Source organism: Anneissia japonica, unplaced genomic scaffold (genome assembly GCF_011630105.1).
Source record: "Anneissia japonica isolate Jap-2015-1 unplaced genomic scaffold, ASM1163010v1 scaffold288010_len917306_cov203, whole genome shotgun sequence".
Lineage (NCBI taxonomy): Eukaryota > Metazoa > Echinodermata > Crinoidea > Comatulida > Comatulidae > Anneissia > Anneissia japonica.
The window spans coordinates 677,783-698,212 of NW_022715767.1; the positions used below are offsets into that span (position 1 = coordinate 677,783).

The following is a 20,430-nucleotide window of genomic DNA, read 5'->3' on the forward strand; positions in this document are numbered from 1 at the left end:
CAGTGTAAAATTAATTTAAATATATTTATATTGTTGTGATATATATACTCTTTAAATTTGCACTTCGACAACACATTTTTACAGGGGTGGCGCCTGTAAAAAATTGTGCTTTGGCGCTTGTAAATTATTTGTTTTGTAATACAGTGTACAATTAATTTAAATATATTTATATTGTTGTGATATATATACTCTTTAAATTTGCACTTTGACTACACATTTTTACAGAGTTGGCGCCAGGATTTGCCCGACGGTGGGCCAAGGTCCCCGACGGAGGGCCGACGCCCCCAATGAAAGGTCAGATTTCCCCGAAAAGCAAAGTGGGGGTGTGGTCGAGCTTCGATTAAAAGGCTTCGAAAGTGGTAAATTTTGACAACTTAGGGGTTTCAAAGGCTTATTTAATCGATTTTAGAGTCTACGAATATGTAAAAAAATACATATAATATTTTTTCTCCCCGACGAACTGTGCTTTTTCTCCCCGACGGGGTGGGGAGGGGCAGCTCTCCCCGACGGGGGCCCTGCTGGCGCCACCCCTGCTATTTGCATGATGCTCATTATAATGGATGAACATAGTTCATCATATTCATCAACATATCAAATTTAATTTTTCGGGTGTGTCAATCAAACTTTATACGGTATCTGACCAATCAGTAGGCCTGTATGCTATTGTTAGGGCCCATGCACAGCACGCACATTTTCCATTATGGTGATAATCAAATATGATGATCATAAGAGCACAACTTCTCATGTTTTCACCAGTATTTTACCAGGGAACCAACATAAAAGGATTACGATGATGTTCTAGTTCTTTATGGACCATTCTGGAGTGTCAATTAACTTACCAACTGACCAATGAGGACAGGGCCAGGATTGTTTTGTGAGACGGTGAGACCATAGCAACTAATCAAGCGGCAGGGTTCGTGGAACGGTCCCATTTATGATAACGGAAACGCGTTTCATTAGATGCTGACGTGTGTGCTGACGCTTTTAGTATCTACACTGGCTGTACACTGAGCCTCCTAGTCAAGGCCCTACACTTCATATGAATTATTTGTGATATGAACTTGTTTATTGAAAAGGAAAGTGTAGCTAGTGCAATTGAAGATGGCATTAATGTTTACCGAAACACAAAGGTATGAATGGAGATGTTTCATTAGTTATTGTACAACGTAGGCGAGGCCTACTAGGGGCCTAGCCAGGCCATAGAGGCACATAGGCCTGGGCCCCCAAAAAGGTGTCTAGGCCTAGCCTTCTGTTCTAGGCCTAGCCTAGGCCTACTATTACCAGGCTACTACTCCCGGTCTAGAGACTAGGGCATAGGCTAGGCCCATTTTCTAATAAAGCCTAGGCTAGCTAGGTCTAGGCCTACAATAGAAGTTAAAGAAGCAAAATAACATGTAGCAAATTAAATGCATTAAAAAATGAACCATATTAAATATTTTGTGTCAATTTATTGATTATAGGCCTACCTAGGCCTAGTCCCCCTACTAGCTAGCTAGGCCTAGGCACCACATGATAAATACAAAGTTGAATAAAAAAAAAAACACAAAAAAAACACAAAAAACTAGGCCTAGGCCTACTCATTCTTAGCATCATAAAAAAAAACTTTATTTGAGGAAAATTGAGCCACTGGTTACGGTTTTATAAACATTTGAAGTTTCTGAGCGCGTTTATAGCAAGTTGCATGTTAACAATAATACTTCTGCCACTTTTGCCATATATTCCTGTTAATTTTTGTAAATGTAAATTTTGATTGTAAATTTTTTACTGCAAATTACATTGGTCATGTATGATGTTGGCCTTAGCTTTAATACACAACGACCTGAAAATTTTTTAATTTTTCAAATGACCTTTGACCCTCAATCCCGAAATTGAAATTTGAAAAAAAAAAAATAATAAAATAAATAAATAAATTTAAAGAAATAAATAAATAAAAAAAATAGGTCATAAAAAAGTCTTGTGCTTGCAAGCCTTATCGCATTCTCAGTGTAATTGCATTGTCCGACAAAATGTTGGCGCAATTTGTGACGGGCTTTATTTAATGGTGTATAACATTTTGCAAACTATATAATATAATAAAAACTATACATAAATATAGATATATGACAAAATTATTACTATTATTATTATTATTATTATTATCATTTAGTTTACTTTTTAAACACATTTATTTTATTTACATAAAAAATATTGCCGTTTATATCCAGCACTTTCGTTAAGATCGTTATAGTTTACCTCGCGACAGTGGACACAATACCTGATCCATAGCTGATCATCGATTTTGCTATGCCAAAAAAAAATATTGCTACGCCTCGTATTACATTCATATTTGGCGAATAAACTCTTAGATATATAAACTAATCTTCAATATTAACAAATTGAACATTATTATTCACAATACTCTGGAAGAAAACGATAAATTTTAATGAAATTTGCAAAAGCTGATAACTTCGATAAATGTTGACCGATTTCGGAAAAAACCAAAATGGTATACTACTTCGACCCCTGAGTGACCTGACTGACCAGAAGAAAACGTCTCAACCAATCAAAAAGCATTTTGTATGAATATTTTCTTAAGGCCTTTGTTGACAAAAACACGCTTGGCTGAACTGGGTTAATGACACTAATTAAAGTGTGTGACGTCACGCATCGTGTGGTGCCTAGCCTAGGCTAGTCATCATACAATGCATTTATATTCAGTACTATAGCTTTATATATCAATCAATCAAAAGCTTTATTTATTCACGAAAAGTATACATTTAATATACATTTAAAACTTGTTGACCAAAAAGAAAAGATGGTGTTCTTTCTCAAGGTCGTCACATTTTTTAAAACTGTATAAGAAAAATATATTAAGACATTAAAACATGTACAATTACAAGGGTTTTAAATAAATGTATAATGCAGTGTAGTTATGATTCTGCACCTCTATTTTCCTTGTAAATTTAAGCTGGTTTTTGATGTACAGTATGCCCCTTGAAATTTAAATAATTTACACTAATGCTCCAAGGTGTTAATTAGTGGAGCTTGCTTGACCCTTAACCTTAAACTTCAGTCTCGTTATCTTAATACACTAGAGCATGTTGGAAGAATAGCCATGGTGTAATTGATAACCTGTATACTGAATGTTGAGTTTTACCCATTGTGTCTATTTATTTCCTCCACAGTATCAAAAGGGCTGTAGCTTTGATAAATGATATAGATGCTTCAAAGTTTCCACGGTTACTGTCAAGAATTCTTCAGAAACTTCATTTGAAGGTAATTTGTTGTAATTGGTCGTTTAGGCCTTAATTCATTTAATTGCTTTTCTCATTGTGAGAATGTAGTGTACATATTATTGTCAGCTATTGTCTGCTAATATATACAGTTCATGTTCAGGATGAGAAACCGTTCACAGAGGAAGAAGAGGAAATGTTAGAAGGTGCATTGGATTTACAGCCTGCAAACTTACAACTGGTACTACAGACTACAGCCTTCATTTTACAACAGGTAATGTACCATCGGGTCGACCAATTGTAAGAAGCCAACTTCAAAGGCCGAGAAACAAGCCATCATAATTAAATATTTCAAACTTTATGACAAATCATTAATAAAAAAATAATGCTTAAAAAGGAGCGATGTTTCTACCACATCTTGAAGTCATTCTGAAGTTCAAGATGGAGTTGAAATGTTGTTCCTTTTTAAGCGTTATTTTTCTATTAATGTTTTAAAAAATAAACTTTAAAATATTGAATATTGAACAATATTGTATAGTCTTATGTAGTGATCCTATGCCAGTCAATAAATCTGTCAACCAAGATGTGTTGTAGCCTTATTCACCCTGTTTGCTGTATATAAAGGATACATTTCTTCTCCACCCATTTTGAATTAATGCTTTTAGTATCCATGTGTGTCATGAAAAAATTGCAACATTTTTCAGGAGGGAACTTGTTTATGTTTACTCAAATTGTAAAATCTTGTTATGATATTAATAAAAAAAATGGCATTTTCATCTGTACATTATATATATAAAGTAATGCACATTACCTTTGTTTTTTTCAGGCTGCATACCATCTCGCAAAACCTGCTGTTCTTTCACAACAACTGCGTAATATAGGACTAGAGGATGACAAGGTAGAGTTATACTTACTCTACACCATGAACGTTGATATTAGCTTTGACATGGATCTGCAATGTGAAGAATAAGAGGATGCATATAAATGCTTCAATGTGACTGATAAACATGTCCATTCTAAAGCACATTTTAATTCTTCTTCTTTATTGTATACGCAAAAAAACAAACAAATGGTATACAATAGGAGCCAAGAAATAGACAAGTCTAATCGAGCTTGGCCCCTTTCTTAACTATCCCCCTCAGCCCCAATAAATAAAATAGAATAAAATAAATACATACATTTTGTATAATAACAGTATTTTATTGTCAGGCCTGTTGATTGTCACATTGATCCTGGGTGAGGTTCAGAGGCAAATCCCTTAATACCTTAAATGATATGTTAAATTTTTCTGTTGCAGACAATAAGTTAATGTTCCTAATACATTCTAATCTAGATGGTGAAATTAGACCAGTACTCCTGGATGCCTACAAAGATTGCTAAAGTTCATTTCATTTATTTGCGTAGAGAATGCCTTTTTGTGTCCCCAAGGTTTGTGCAGATTTCCCCATGCTCGCATTAATGTCCAACAGAAAAATATTGATGATATATGATGATGTGGTGAAAGCTAATAGTATGGCATGGTCTGTTCAGGCTTTTGACAAAGTCCAGTACTTGTCTACGGGATGCACTTGGCCTCAATTCTTGTTGGTCCTCTTGCTAATAATTCCTGGGCCGACCAGTTTGGAATTTTGTCATGTTCTGTTTGTGAGGTCACGTCTTATTGTTGAGTTAGTCGCTGTTGGATGAAAATGAAACTGCTGATGCGTGACCATCTTAAATCTAGAGATTAAACAATTGTTGTCAATACATCATTGCCCCCATTTTTAACCAGAAACACAAATCCATAATAAGCTACCTGGTATTAGATAGGATTAAAGAAATATTGCTGACATGACTCCCTATAGACTTGTACTATTAGTCTGTTCTTAAGAATAGTTTGAGCTTGTGTAAAGTTACTTATGGTTATTTATATAAGGCCTAAGAAAATCTTCATATGTTATATCTATTAATAGTTTAATGACCTGACAGGCTCCACATTCAAGAGTTCAATTTAGCAATATGGTTAAAAGAAATTAAGTATGATAATGATATTATATATATTTATATTATATAAATATTTTATAATATAAAATTTAATCATCTTTTGCATATTGAGGTTACTGACAACTGTGATGATGCCACTAACAACAACAATAACGGAATTGATACACTTATATGTCATATTTAGGAAAGAATGCTTTTTTATTTTATGAATTATGTTTTTTTAGAGTTGTTCCTATTTGGTAATTCATAATTTTGATCATCAAATCTAACCTTTCTCATATTTTATTCATATACAGTTGATCCATAATTAGGGATTTTATGAATCATCATTATCAATTCTTTTTCTACCCAGATTTCTGTGTTCGTCAAAGCTTGGACATCTGGTGGGAAGAATGTAGTTGATAAGCTACGACAGCGGACATTACCACCAAACCAGGTAAAATACATTGTTATAGTAATGATTGGGGATTTGTTTTGTGCATTATGGTATATTGTCTCTAAGCGCTGTATTTTAAAAAAATGCAATAATAATAATAATAATAATAACAATAAGCTATGACATCATGAACAAAATCGTATGATAGAGAAAATTTTAGAAATTGACTGCTATGAACCTGCCAGTAGGCAGAAAACGGATGAATAATAATAATAATAATATTAATCTATTTTTGATAGGGATATAAAATAATCTATACATACTCTGTCTAAGCTAACCTCATAATAAATTAAATTACATCCCTAAAGGATCCACAATAGTGGTGAAACATATAACATTTATGTTGTTATTCTCAACGCACTGTTCCTGTATATATATATTTTTTTAATTAATTAGGGTATCAAGTAAATTAATTATTTCATAACTGGGTATGTAATAACCATCCATCATCACAGTAAAACTGAAGTGAGATAATTATTAATTATGATAACTAATAATAATGTCTATCAATCTGCCAGCCCCTAAGATAGCAGGGCTTAAAGGAGCCTTGGCAAGGTCCTCGAGCTTCTTTGTTATGGCACATACTGTAAATCATCCATATTGGTCATTATATAAAGTGTATCTTGAAAGAAACAGTATATCTTTTTGATACCTCTCATAGCTTTCAGAGGTAAAGTGGCGGTTAAATCTTGAAATGTCAGAAGCAAGACAAGCTAAGATGAAGCTACCGAATGCTATATTTGAACTTGGAATCAGTAAAGACAACGGTGCTAATGACAGAGTTCGCATTGAATTTAATCATCAACAGTTATATGAATTCTATAACCAGGTAAGCACTAGTTTTTAATTTCAAAAAATGAGAAATTGAATCTAAAAAATTAGATTTGTTTTATGGCAGAAAAAATGAATGAATCAAAATGCAATAATAAAGCTGCTTCAATTACAATTGTCATGACAAGACTTAAGATAACTCAATCTTTGAATTTTAATACAAACTTAAACTATTGAATTTAATCTCTTAACTCTTTGGTAATAATGGTTTTAATGTAAAATGTTTTCACCTAAAAAAATAACCATTTCCATCTTAATGGAATTGGCGGCAAAGGAATAAAATATTCTTAATTCAAAGTTAGTGTTTTTGAGCTCAGTAGTAACAAGGCAAGCAATGATAATAATAATGATAGTGATAAGGCCAAAATAAAAATGTTGTGTTGTCCAGCCATGATGAAATTTGGAAATTAGGTTTCTGTCAACATTACTCACTAAAAATCAGGCTATGGAGGCTCAAACTCTTTCAAATCTTATTGCTTGATACTTTGTTTGTTAAAATGGACAGTCATCTAGCATATAAAAGTTTCACAAGTTGTGGTGCAGCAATCACAGCTCCTTTCATTCATGTTCTTGTAAGTTCTGTGGCTTATCAGCTTCCCCCTCTCCCTGCATCACTTCCTCACCTGCCCATGGCTACAATACACATCAGCTCAGGGTTTAGATAAATACATTTTTAAAATATAAAATTTTACATGCATTGAAAACATAGCACAGATGTAGGCTTAATTCAGTGTTTGCCATAGGTTTTACATATGACTTTTTTGAGCATGGATATTTATATTTTTGAATAAAACATTTCAGATATACATGCATTGCTTAACGAAAGGGAATGGCTTTTGAAAACAAATGAATCTGAAATCTGCTACATAGATCAATCATGTCTGGTTGAAAACAATTTAATTTATATTCAATCCCTAAACCAAAAACTACTAGCCCTCCCATGTGGTGGTGTTAAGTCCTAGGGACCTAGTTTACATTAATGCAAATCCAAGGTCTAATGTTGCTTAAGGTACATGATTTACAGTAAAACCTAGGCCTAGCAGAAAGTTCATGTACCGGTACCTCTACATGTAATTTTTTATCTTAAAATTTCAGCTAGAAATGATCCAGGGGCAACTTGATTCTCTGAGCTGATGGACAATGGTAGTATGGAGCCTCATCCACTGTAAGTGACCCTCTTGCAAGCTGAAACTATTGTGTTCGATTCCACATTCATCCTTCAATGACTGTTTGAAATGTAAACATCCTGTGTCCTTGATTGGATGCGATGCAGCATATGAGTTGCAAAAAGGCCACTTATTAAAGATGCAGGCTCACAACAAAGAGAACATAGTGTAGTCACAGACAGGTGAGCATGGTCACAGATGAGCGACCGTGGTCATATCAGAAGCTGCAAATTACATTAAAAAGTTTTATAATGTAAACATAAATATAAATATTCATTATGTGAAGATATATTATTAACTATAAGATTAGCTATTGAGATTTTCTGTGAATTAAAATCATGTATCTGCCTGACCTTGCCTCTGCAGTCTGGTCATACTAAATTGTTATACAAATATTGTGAAATGGAGACACTACAGTAGGTAATAATAGAAGTGTAGAGGGCAATAATGCAGCATGCCAGGCAATATTGGAAAATCTGTGCCCACTCTGGTTAGGAAAATAAGGTTGAAAATAAAGTTTTGCATCAAAGATATATTATTAACTTGATTAACTATTTAGATTGTCTTGAATCAAAACCATGTGGCTGCCTGGCCTTGCCTCTGCAGTCTGATACTAAATTGTTATACAAATTTATGTCTGTTTCAAAGATGCATTATCAGCGAACAAATCAACAATAATAATAATAGTAACTGTAATAAGCAGAGCTGTAAAAAGTTGGTGGTCCTGGGTCTGGGACTTGAGTATTTTAGGGCTGGGCTAGCAAAAAATACATTTAAACTAGACCAATAGTCAATAGCTGATATATAAGAGCTAGCAATTATTTTAGCAAAACTAGACCTTGGTCCAGCAAAAAAAAATTAACTTTCTACAGCTCTGAATAAGTAATTGTAAAGTTAATGTTTTGTGCCTCAGCCACTAAATTTGCTTTGTTTATGTTTTAAGAAAGCTATTATGCAGGAATTGATTCACAGTAAAGTAACAATTTACACTTTATCAAAATGAAAAATAAAGGATCAAACCAAATATTTGTAGATTAATTACTGCTTTATTAATATTTTGTCCAAATTTAATTCTAAAAATTATTACTTTCAATGATTATTTTCATGGTTTTGGAAAATGATCAAATAGATCAAATGTTGAATCATTAAAATGTTCCTTTTTGGAGTTACTGTGTTTTTGTTTTATTTAAAAATTATTTAACTATTGAGATTTTCTGTGAATTCAAATCATGTATCTGCCTGACAGTGGCTCTGCAACTTGTTCATACTAAATTGTTATACAAAAATTGTGAAATGGAGAAACATTAATAGCAGTGAAGTGGGCAATAATGCAGCATACTATGTAATATTGGAGAATCTGTGCCCACTCTGGGTAGGAAAATAAGGTTGAAGATTAAAGTTATTGCATCATGATTGACTTATGATTATTCATTTATTATTAGTATTATTTGTGATTTGTGATTTCATTTTAAGACTTGAATCAAACTAAAATGTTCAATTCCTACCTCGGAATTATATTTAGTTTACTTAAATTAAGTATCTTTTTAGAACTTTAATTTTGTAAATAATGGATGCACTGTCGTGTGGACGAGTGCCGCTGTACTAAAAGCGTTTGCTCCAATAAATTTGATTTGATTTGATTTGTACATGTACAGTATATGATTTTATGGGGCAAATTTAATTTTGCTGTTAGTTCATATTGAAATAAATGGAAATTTATAAAGAATGTTTTAAATGTATTGCTTTAATTGTCTTTAGGAGAATGAGGATGAGATTCCTTCATCTGTGATATGTGGGAACAGGAGGGTGGACATCATTATTGTTGTTACCAGTGTGTGTTTGATTTAGAAAAGTTTTATAATGTAATTTCGAAAGTTTGATGTAAGCAAATCCTATTAAAAACAACACCACCCTAAACACTCAGAAACTGAAAAGGTGCACCCTTTGCTTTATTCTTGTCATTTTTTTAGTTACCTTTATATCTAAGCTTCAAGAAATGCATCAAGTGATTATGATATGCCTGTAAACCAAAATCAAAGAGGTACTCTTCTTGATACCTGGTGATGGGCTATGGCCGAAAAATGTTGTATCAAAAGAATATCTGAGGGAGATTACAACTGTTTTGTTTTTGATTTTATCCTATCACTCTGCCTGTGCAGCTTCTATGATTTTATAATTTTCTTTGATGTCAATTTCTGTGCACTGGCAACTGGAAATCGCTTGAGTAAGGTGTTTTTTGGAGGTCATACATAGGTAACTAAAAAAAAGTGATATCAGGTGTAAAGCAGGGGGTGTTCGTAGCCCCTTGACTGACTTAGTTTATAGAAACAAAACTGAGCATTGTAGAGGAACAGTAGATATCCAAAACTATGAAATAAACCAATGCTAAAATCATGTTAAATGATTTTATTTGATAGTCCTATTAAATGATTTTAAAATTTGTAGTGTTGTCAATCATAAAATAGCAGTATATATTAATATTCATTATACAGTGTATCTATTGATCTATATACTTCTTCAATAGTGAGTCAGTAATACTACTACTATTTCTATTACTGAGGCCACTTATGGCAAAGTTTCTTCAAAATTAAAGGACAAATATCAACATTAAGTATCAAGTAAGTAATAAGTCTGATGAATTGCAATTCCCTTCAATATAGGCCAATGTAAGCAATTATCCTGATTGATTATTTGCTATTCAACTGGAGCCAGAGGCAATCAGGAGACAACTCTTGCCATCTTGTTATCAAACTGTTCTACTTTGTTGTATCACATTTTATTTTGTGTAATTAAATTATTATTAAATTGTTTACAAGATACAACATTATTGCCAAAAAAGAAAAAAAAAATAATAACTATATAAACTTAATAAAGTCTAGAGACTGCTTGTTTTGACTTGAAATTCTGAATTGGATATATTATATTAGGCATATATTTCTATTACTGAGGCCACTTATGGCAGAGTATATATATATATTATATTCCAGAAATAGCTAATGGAATGGAGGCTTGGTGTTATTTTGTATAACAGAAACTTGGAATTTAAGTGAGCAATGATAAGTAACTTGCAATTGTGGCTTGAGGAGCCAGAAATAGCTAACGGAATAGAGGCTTGGTGTTACTTTGTATGAAACTGGGAATTTAAGCGAGTAACTTGCAATGTACTTACCCGAGTTCAAATTAACAATGATAATTGTATTTTCAAATTGCTTCTTTTGGTATATAAGTTACTTGCGTTTCACAAACCATTATATTTGTTGCATCACTTAAAATGTCATGTACCTATCTGCCATCTTCGTTCATCTTCAAAAAATCTTTTGACAGTTCCATCTCCTCGAAACAAAACCAAAACATATGGTCAACATGCTTTTTCTGTTCAAGCTCCTTCTCTGTGGAATTCTCTTCCTTTTTCTGTTCGTAATTCGCCTAATTTATATTCTTTTAAACTTAAAGTTTCACCTTTTTGAGAAATGTTACTGAGTTCGTTTTCTCCTGCGCCTTTGATAAATTTTTGAATTGGCGCTATATAAATGTTTACTATTAATGATAGTTATTACTGTAAATATTACTGATTATATAGTTGAACCCAGTTGGGTTTTACATTTTTCAATTCCCGACTGACTGGAGACCAGGATATAGGTTAGCAATGGTAGTATGATGTGTAATATAAGGTGCTCAGGAAATGATATATTTGATTTCAACTTGTAAAGGCAAGCCTGGGCTGAGCTGATTTGACGGCGGCATATAAAATTTGATGCTGTCTTGTACCGTACTACTCTTCATTTAATATTTTTTATTTTAGAAACATTGTATCTGAACATTTTATTTTATGACTACAATTTAATTAAATATGTTGAAATCTTTACATAATATCTTGATTTGTGTTTAGTTTGTCATGTGTACATATAACTTAACTGTTTCTTCTCTTTGAACTCATGAATTATCACGCAACATCTACAGCACGTGTGACATTAGGCATAATACTGTGACATACATTAAGTGGTTAAATAATTTTATCATTTTTAAATTAATCTTCATTAATCTTTTTAAATATTTTTGTATTGGGTTTTGCTTTCTTTTAAAATTTCATATAATATTTTTATATATTTCTGCTCATCCTGTACAGGTAATTAGTGCAACTGTTGGATGTTTGAAGACTAATAAGAAGGAGATTGTTTTCTGAATAAGTGACCTTCAAAAAAATTGTATATTAGGGCAATAAGTAAATCCTTGCCGAGCCATGGAGCTCACATTGGCTGGAGCTTATCCCCAGCTTCAAGTAGTGTTCAATTAGTGTTAAGCAGATGAATGGGACACTGGTTACTCCCAGCAATTTGCTGGTACCCATACCTAAAGATACAACTTGGGTACACTGAAGTAATGTAGATAATCACCTTGCTCAAGGACACACCACACACACACACATTAAGTATGATGGAGACGGTTTTAATGTATCATTTTATATCTTGCCGTTGCTGTTGTTTTTTACTGTATTGTATCTCCATATATGTCTCGTATGTAATATACAGTTGAACTTGCCAAAATCGAATCCACAATGCCATTGGCAAATTGTAAATAATACAATAATAGATAATATTTGGCATGTAAAATAAGTTTGAGTTAGGCGAAGTCAACCTTGGAAAGTTTAACTGTAGTAATTCTTTGAATATACAGTAGCATACTAACTAGCAAAATCGAGAAAATGTACTCACAACAACTTCAATTCAGCTTTTAATTTTATTGCAGACAATATTTATATCTAGGGTGTAGCAGTGATAACCACTGGTATTGGTGTGTACAACAATCCATACGTTATAAATAATACAAAATTATACTATGTACAGCTATATCTTTATACTACATTATTTATAATCACCATTAATAAATCAAGTGATGCTAATTTTAAGTGTTACAGTACCTTGGACCACCAACACACACTATCACATTTTATGACAAATATTTTCACAATTTTTCTCCCTATTACACACGTTCACTGCTATGGTTGGGGGGGAGGGAGGTGCACAAGTATACTCGTGCCTGTGATATGCTTTTCTAAATTATGAAAAATGGTGGCGGGATACAACACCGTATCTATAAATAAATTTGTCAGAATTGTTTTATTACACGCAGCTAAGGATTTATTCCACTTGTGACGCTCTTTAATACCTGTAGTAAATGATGAATTACATACATGCATCGCAGTGAACATGTTTTCAGGCCTCTTTTTTTTGCTTATACTTTTTTTATCCATCGACATACTTTACCAACTTGAGTGGTTGAAGTACATCTTTGGTTTCAAAACAGCTGCATAGTTTACAACACACTGCAAAAAGAGTACAAATATTGCCAACAAAATGCGAAGTATATCCAGTCAGTATACATGAGTGTGAAATTCTACCAATCAAGTTAAAGGTCTGTATATAATATAGTATACATAATATATACAGGTATTTATATTTATATATCACATATATTACATAATAAAAAAAATACAATGTATATACTATATATTATATAAGACCTCTCAAGAGTTTTTATATATATATATAATTATATATAAAGAGGAATGTTAATTACATTTACTGCATAAACAATAAAAACATACACAATAATAATTACAGTATTATACAGTCTTCAACATTGATATCAGCAGCACATTTTCAAAGGCAAAAGTATACAGGGATTATTACAATGTACAATCATTATGTGCTACACTGACCAAGGTAAAGTAACAGCCTCAATAACCAATACCAGTAGTTATCATTAAATTACATTATGTCAAGTTGCTGAGGGTCACCCACATAAGCCGGCACACCAGCCATTTCATAAGCACAAACGCAGCCAGAAAATGTTAACACTGCGGCCACGCACAACCAACTCTTACTTCAAAGCTCATAATTTTTTTTTTTTATATCTATTAATTTTCTTTCATACAAAGCAGTAGTTGTATCAGAGGTGCAAGTTATCAAGATTTAATATCAGAAAAAAATAATATATAATCTATGTCCCTCCCATAAGTTTACTAAATGATTATTGAAATCTAATAATATATTTCTAAGAAGAAATAATATAATTAATTGTGGAATGTTTACCAAAATATATATATAAATAAAACAAATCTGAGTGTTTTTATATGTATATGAATAGGGATAGAATATTGTTGCAATAAAAAGCGAGATATTACATACAACAACAAAGAGAATAATAGGTTCAGCCTCAGATTGTGATTCAAAGAAAATTATTTTTATATTTTACACTATGTAATGCTAGTCCTAGACAGTAGGCCTGCAAAAAACAGACCTACTGTTTTTTGGTCCAAATATATTTAAGTAGATTCATAAATACCCTGCGATGTCATATAGGCAGTCCATACACAAGGCTAAAAAGCTTCACAAGAATAAAAGATAAATAGTAGAATTGTCTGGTAGACATTTTAACACGTTCCCCTTGCTAGGCAAATCGCAGGAAGCACAATTTTGAAAAAAAAAAAATCTAAAGAAAGTAAATCTTGCGTGAATTGCTTAAAATATGATGTTGATATGCACATACATTGTGAAATATCGCATGTATTCAAACAGATATGTGCATTGTCTCACGAAAAACATTGCATGTATTTAAAATGATATGTGCGTATATCATGAAACTACACATGAATTGAAATTGATCATGTGTGTAATTGAGCACAAAACATTGCATGTATCTAAAGGATGTGTGCATACCTCATATAACATTGAATGTATGTATTGCAATCTATGTGTGTACTGCATGAAAAATCACATGTATTTAAATCGATATGACATGACATGTATCAGCAGGCATGCTAATAACGTTAATTGTTTGAATCTATATATAACATACACACACCCTCCTAGAACTGGAAAAGCTGAGCCCATTCTCAATAGTAATAAAAAGTACATTATATACAAAATATGTAGAGCCATCAGTGCTAAATAGATATCTTAATTTTAGAACATTATCAACATTTTCCATGTCTGGTTCTAATGAACACCACATGTGCACAACATAATTCTGCCTACATGTGATCAAGTCGTGTCAGTCCAGCACAATACTGCTTTTTACAACATGTCAAATCACAATAATTGCAGAAATAAATACAGCATATATATACGGTTCTGCCAGATCGCATACATTATACAGTATCTTTTTTTTTTTGTATTTAAGCTCCTAATTTTCAATGCAATATCTCAATTGAAAAAAAAACACTTAAAATTATTCTTATATTATTGCTGCTAAGAAAAAACATTGGCAGTGGTAAACATTTCATTAATCATTAAATTTAATTGCATTCAAATTTACTGTTAAATTTAACAAAATCTGGTTCAAAGGTGCACAGAAATTTAAAAACCTATTTTTTTCAAAATAATTTATAATTTATTTTAATAGCAATGTACACATATTTAGGGTATGTGTACACATATATAATATTAATGTATATAACGTAAACATATATGTATATGTGTATATATAAACATTATATATGTCAAAAATATGTATATACATATACATATATATATATTTACATACTAAACACAGTAATACAATATTTGAAATTTTCAATAATATAAATCAATTTCCTATTTTTTTTGCACACTCAACCACAGATGCCTTTTTTTGCATTTAATCTCACAAAAGTTCATTAAAATGCATTATTTTATAAGAACATGCTCACTAAACTCCCTTGCATATTACAATCATTCATAAACACAGTGCATGTTCTTTTAATACACAGTACCTCATAAACATCATTTTCATCAATATAAACATGTTCACAAAACATTCTAAAGCTATATTCAGCCATAAAGCCCACTCAGTCAAATATACTGTAGCTTCTCCTGGGCCGTCCAGTACCTTCTACTGGGGCCGGGTGGGATCCACATCAGTGACTCAACCATTCTTATGCTTCTGCTAGTTTTATTCATCATTGGAGGATATTGTAGTTCTGATTGGTTGTCTGACGAACCAATCATAGCCTCCTATACTTTATTCCAAAACAGTACTCGTATTCTGCAGTTACTTTTATCAGTTTCTTCCATTAAAGGAGTTTTTTCACAATCCATGTTCTTGAATTTCTTCTTTTCAACTATGCATGATGGTATCTCCCAGAAATCATTCTTTTTAAAAAGTTTTCTGTAAGCATTTGTTATATTTTAATCTTCACTTTTTTGTATTGTAGCCAATACATTCAAAGGCCATTAAAAGCAAAGCTTTAAATAATGATGCATTACGAACATTATATTGAATTGAATTGTACACATGCTGCCCTCAAACATTCACTGAGCTGATTCTTTTGAGGTGAGGCTCCATCTCCAGCACAAGTGACATGCCCTCATCAAAACTCTGCGAGTAAGTTGGCGGCACTTCATTAGTTGATTGGGTAGGCGATGGACCATCGCTACTGTCGCTGAAACCCTCATAATCACTACATGCTATGCGCCCATTACCGATCTTATGCAATTTCTCAAGCGTGGAACCGCGACCACGTCCGCACGAGCCCTGACTCATCCTTTTACGTATTTCATGAATTTCTTTAGAGTCAATATGAGGAAGCTTGCCATTTGGGGTGAGTTTGTCATTTGGAGTGTCGTGTCCATTTGGGGTGAGTTTGCCATTTGGAGTGTGTTTTCCATTTGGGATGTGTTTGCCATTAGGTGTTGGTTTAGAGAGGGTGTTATCCGTGGATGTGTATTTTGGTGGCTCGTTGTGACCATTTTCCATATTCCGGTGAATTTTCTCCATTGAGCTTGTTGTCACCATTACTACACCTAAAACAAAATATAGTAAGATGTTTGTTGAGTATATGTTTTTGTTTTATATTTATTGAATTTTATTTTTAAAAATATGTTAAAACATTCTTTTAAAATGTATTTGGTGACAATTGGAATTCTTACGACACAAGACTTGTACTTACTGGTAAATACTGCAATATAGGAAAACTGAACCATGAGGAAATACCAAATGAATACAGTACCATCACTTAGTGCATATAGATTGTAATGGAAATATGTACAACATGACAACCAATCACAGAATAGACAGTTCAGAATGATACCATTGTTTTGCCATTGTCAAAAAGGCATTATTATCCACAACCAAAGGTATTCAAATCAATAGAAATAACCAATAACAAATAATGAATAATAATAAATAATATAAGTTTTTAAAAATATATTTATCTATCGTTCAATCAACCAATCAAAATATAAGATATAGTCAGTATTCATCCAAAGCAAATGTAATGCTAAAGGTTCACTCATCTCAAACAAAATAACCCGTAGTACTTGTGTCCCATTCATTGCTAACATGAACAAAGTAACTTATGTTTTCAGATATATCATATCCAATTAATTATTACTTAGAAAGTGAACTTAAATTTCATTTAAAAACAATTAAAATGAATGCAGTCAGATACAGATCAAGTATTCTCCTTCGTCGATTGCCGATACTCTTGTTGCCATGTTAGTTTTCTAATTCAACCCAATAGTGAATACTAAAGTTAATGTGACTATAAATAGAACTTGTGAATGGGAGTGGGGGGGAAGGGTGAGCAGTGTGAAGAGTTCATAAACAATCTTTGCTACACTCACTAGAATGACGATTATACACACTATGAACAGTGGCACACCGATTAGTAGGTTGTTCACACACAATATGAATTCAGCACACAGTTAACTAAACACTAATGTTTCCAAACACATGCAATATTTATAATTTAGAAAAACATCAATAAACATTTAATTTCAAACCATACGCTACATAGAAATTTATATATTTTATAAAACATAATAATTGGAGGAAATTAAAGTAAATTTTGAAGAAAAATTAAAATTTGTTGAAATATAGTAGATGCAAAATATTCTTGTAAACTATAGAGAATAATAAATAAAAATTGTACCAAAATAAGTTGGATACAATTTTAGATAAAATTCTGTCAGTTTGCACCTTAAAATATATTTGAAATTTATATTTATCAAAAAATTAACAATATTATAGGTAAAGGTATAATTAGTAAAACCAGCAGTCATGTCTTGTGTATAAGAAAACCGATTAATTTCCATCAAATGTATAAACAGATAAATATCACAAGCACAATTACAACAATGAAAAGTGATCAATTTAGTTAGTTTTGTTTTGAAAAGGAAAAAAGAAATTGTTGATCATCCTTTTTTTTCCCAACAAAATTGAGTAGAAAGAGGGATTTTTCCCACGCTAAAGCTTTTGCAGCATTGGACGTATGCGCCTTTTCAGATGCGTTCTATTGGTCCAATTAGGTCAATAGTGGGCAGCAGAAAACAATAGTTGAAGCATTGTCAATGGGATACCTGTTATATCATCTTTTTTTTTTTTTTGCCATCTTCAGTGGACCTATTTTGTCAGGTCTTTTTTCTTGAGTATGGAGTAGAACAATCAACAATTTTTTTTTTGTTTTTTTTTTTTATAATTTCATGGCCTAATTTTTGGCAATAATAAAATAATTAGATTTAAAAAAAAAGTGAATTGAAATGTTGCATTCAGAAATAATTTTTGAGGCATACAATACTTTAATCAAAGTTGAATTTGTAAGAGAGTGGCAAAGCGAATAAATTTTATAATACAACCAAGATATACATCTTAGCCACGGATGATATGTGACTGAACTACAAATTACAAAAAACAAGGATGCAACATTTCAAATACTTAAAGCAAATAAATATAAGCAAGATAAATACAAGCAAGAGAAATTTAGTAGACCGAGTTTTCGACTCAGTAATTTGAACAAGCAACATGCACACCATAACACCATAAAAAGCAGAAATACTAGTTTTATAACATGACTCACTATGTTAGCGTTCACATTGCATTGTCAGGCAATAGTACAATGTTTAACTTCAGCCATGGCACTCAGAATGCTTTGTGATTGCATGGTGGTACTGATTGAACAATCAACAGGCCAACAACAACAATAGGTTAGTGGTATCAATAAGCAGTGAAAGCAAACCAAACAGATGATTTCAAATATCCTTTATTCATTATTATTATTTGTTAATTTGTGGAGTAGCATCCCCGACCCCTAATGCATAATTTGTTTAAGAATACAGGTTATTTTTTTTTGTCATATTTGTCATTTTTTGGCGGATAACAGTCCATGATGTCTTCTGTAGTAATAAAGAATTAAATTGAATTGAATTGAACTGGTAGTTAGTAATATTTATTGTGGATAAGACATATAAATTGTTATAAATAAAATCAATGAAGAAATTCAACATAAAAATTTATTTCAAGTAAGCTGTAAAATTTCATTGAAAAATGTTTTAGGATATTCTTTATCTAAAAAAACAATATTTTAAGTAATATGTAATGTTATTTTGAAATATCACTCCCCAAAAAAGTGAGATGTTAAATTGAATTCTGGTAGTCTAACAATTAGGAATCTTGAATATAATCAATTAAATCACCAAATATTAATTAGCAAATGAACATGATTATTACTATATGAATTAACAAAACAGTTAATCAAATATAAGCAAATTTGACAAAAATTTACTAAACAAAACAAGATCAAGCAATTTGTTTCATTATGCTTTACAGCAAAATGTTTGAAAATTTTAAGGGGCGGGTGTGGCTTAATAAATGTGTGGGACATTGAAACTCACCTGAACCCCTCGCTTTTCATGCGGCGCTAAAGTCTGAGCACAGATGACTGTGCATGCAAAAAGAGATTAGCACACAGTGTATGTTAGTTTCAATCATAGACACAAACACACAACAACAAACACATTGAATGCAACTAGTGAGATATAGATTTAGGGTTCTAGTTAAATCAACATGTGGTCTATTAATGGTTGGCTCATACAAATCATTAACCCTTCTTCACCTGATGAAATGAGTTGTTATCCTGTAATTGACTGTCATATGCTCATTTGGTTCCATAAAAATTCGCTGGTTGTTATAACATACTGTATGCACTTTTAACACATCATAATTGCCATACAGTATAAATTTGCATCGCATCACAGGATAGAAGTTCATATTGTTGACATTTATGACAGATGTAGAAGGATGAATGAAGAGTCAAAATTAATTTCTCAGATTTTGATTATGAATTTTCAGTTAAATTTTGTTGTCAATCATTGAAAGTGGGCTCATCAACAATTGACATTAACTCATAGGAATACTAGTATAAGCGTTAACTTCCTTGAATTCAATGTGTTTCTACATAGTGACTATCAAAGTGATTCTATATATCCGATAAACATTATATAACATTTAAACAAGTGAATTATGAATGTGGTGAGATAACGAAGTGAAGCAAAAAGCATTAGTGCTAAATTAGTGTTGAGAAAAAGCAATTTCATATAAATAAGTGTATGATACTAACAATCGAGACAACACAAGCATATAATTTGGCCCATTAGTACACAACTATTTCAAAGTTACAACCAATAAATTGTTTACATAACTGCACCCCTCTGATTATATAAACACCTCTCCCCAAATAATCTTTTAAATAATAATTCCTATTATGAAAACGATTCTCAAAAATGGCAGTGTCCCTGAAATGTCTCTTTTTCTGTTGCAATATTTAAAATCTCTTCATGTCATGTCAGTTTAGCAGGTGTTAAATGGAAATAAAATTGTTGAATTGATATTCTGAAGCAAGACAATTAATGAGATTTACCTATGGATTTGTGTAGCAAGGTATGAAAAGCAGTGGACAAGTGAAATTGATGGCGATGGTGACAAAGCCCGGATACTTATAAGTAAGATAACATAGAGCTAAAGCTTTTACAATCACTCTTCCGGA

At 32.0% G+C, this 20,430-nt stretch overlaps 2 protein-coding genes across 15 annotated transcripts in view; one reads left to right on the forward strand and one right to left on the reverse strand.

Annotated features, from left to right (window-relative positions):
* Positions 1-976: 976 nt before the first annotated feature.
* LOC117109331 (COMM domain-containing protein 10-like) lies at positions 977-9,354 on the forward strand. Its single transcript, XM_033251610.1, has 7 exons — positions 977-1,130; positions 3,165-3,255; positions 3,376-3,486; positions 4,039-4,110; positions 5,548-5,631; positions 6,293-6,460; positions 7,558-9,354. Exons 1-7 carry the CDS (start codon positions 1,102-1,104, stop codon positions 7,594-7,596), a joined length of 594 nt encoding a protein of 197 aa, XP_033107501.1. The 5' UTR covers positions 977-1,101; the 3' UTR covers positions 7,597-9,354.
* A 5,831-nt stretch (positions 9,355-15,185) lies between these two features.
* The window catches only part of LOC117109333 (semaphorin-1A-like), a 39,095-nt gene continuing 33,850 nt past the window's right edge, over positions 15,186-20,430 (reverse strand). For 10 of the 14 annotated variants that reach the window (XM_033251619.1, XM_033251612.1, XM_033251620.1 and 7 more), the window contains one exon: positions 15,186-16,411. In XM_033251619.1, the coding sequence (XP_033107510.1) occupies positions 15,912-16,411 (500 nt within the window). In that variant the 3' untranslated portion in view covers positions 15,186-15,911. Of the gene's footprint in view, positions 16,412-18,465; positions 18,557-19,279; positions 19,327-20,430 lie in introns of all 14 variants that reach the window. The other 4 variants (XM_033251623.1, XM_033251621.1, XM_033251624.1 and 1 more) reach the window with 2 other exon arrangements.

Coding starts and splice junctions, on each gene's coding strand:
- LOC117109331 (XM_033251610.1), top strand. CDS start 1,102: ATGGCATTAATGTTTACCGAAACACAAAG. Junction 3,487..4,038: donor CAGCCTTCATTTTACAACAG/GTAATGTACCAT, acceptor TGTTTTTTTCAG/GCTGCATACCATCTCGCAAA. Junction 4,111..5,547: donor TAGGACTAGAGGATGACAAG/GTAGAGTTATAC, acceptor TTTTCTACCCAG/ATTTCTGTGTTCGTCAAAGC.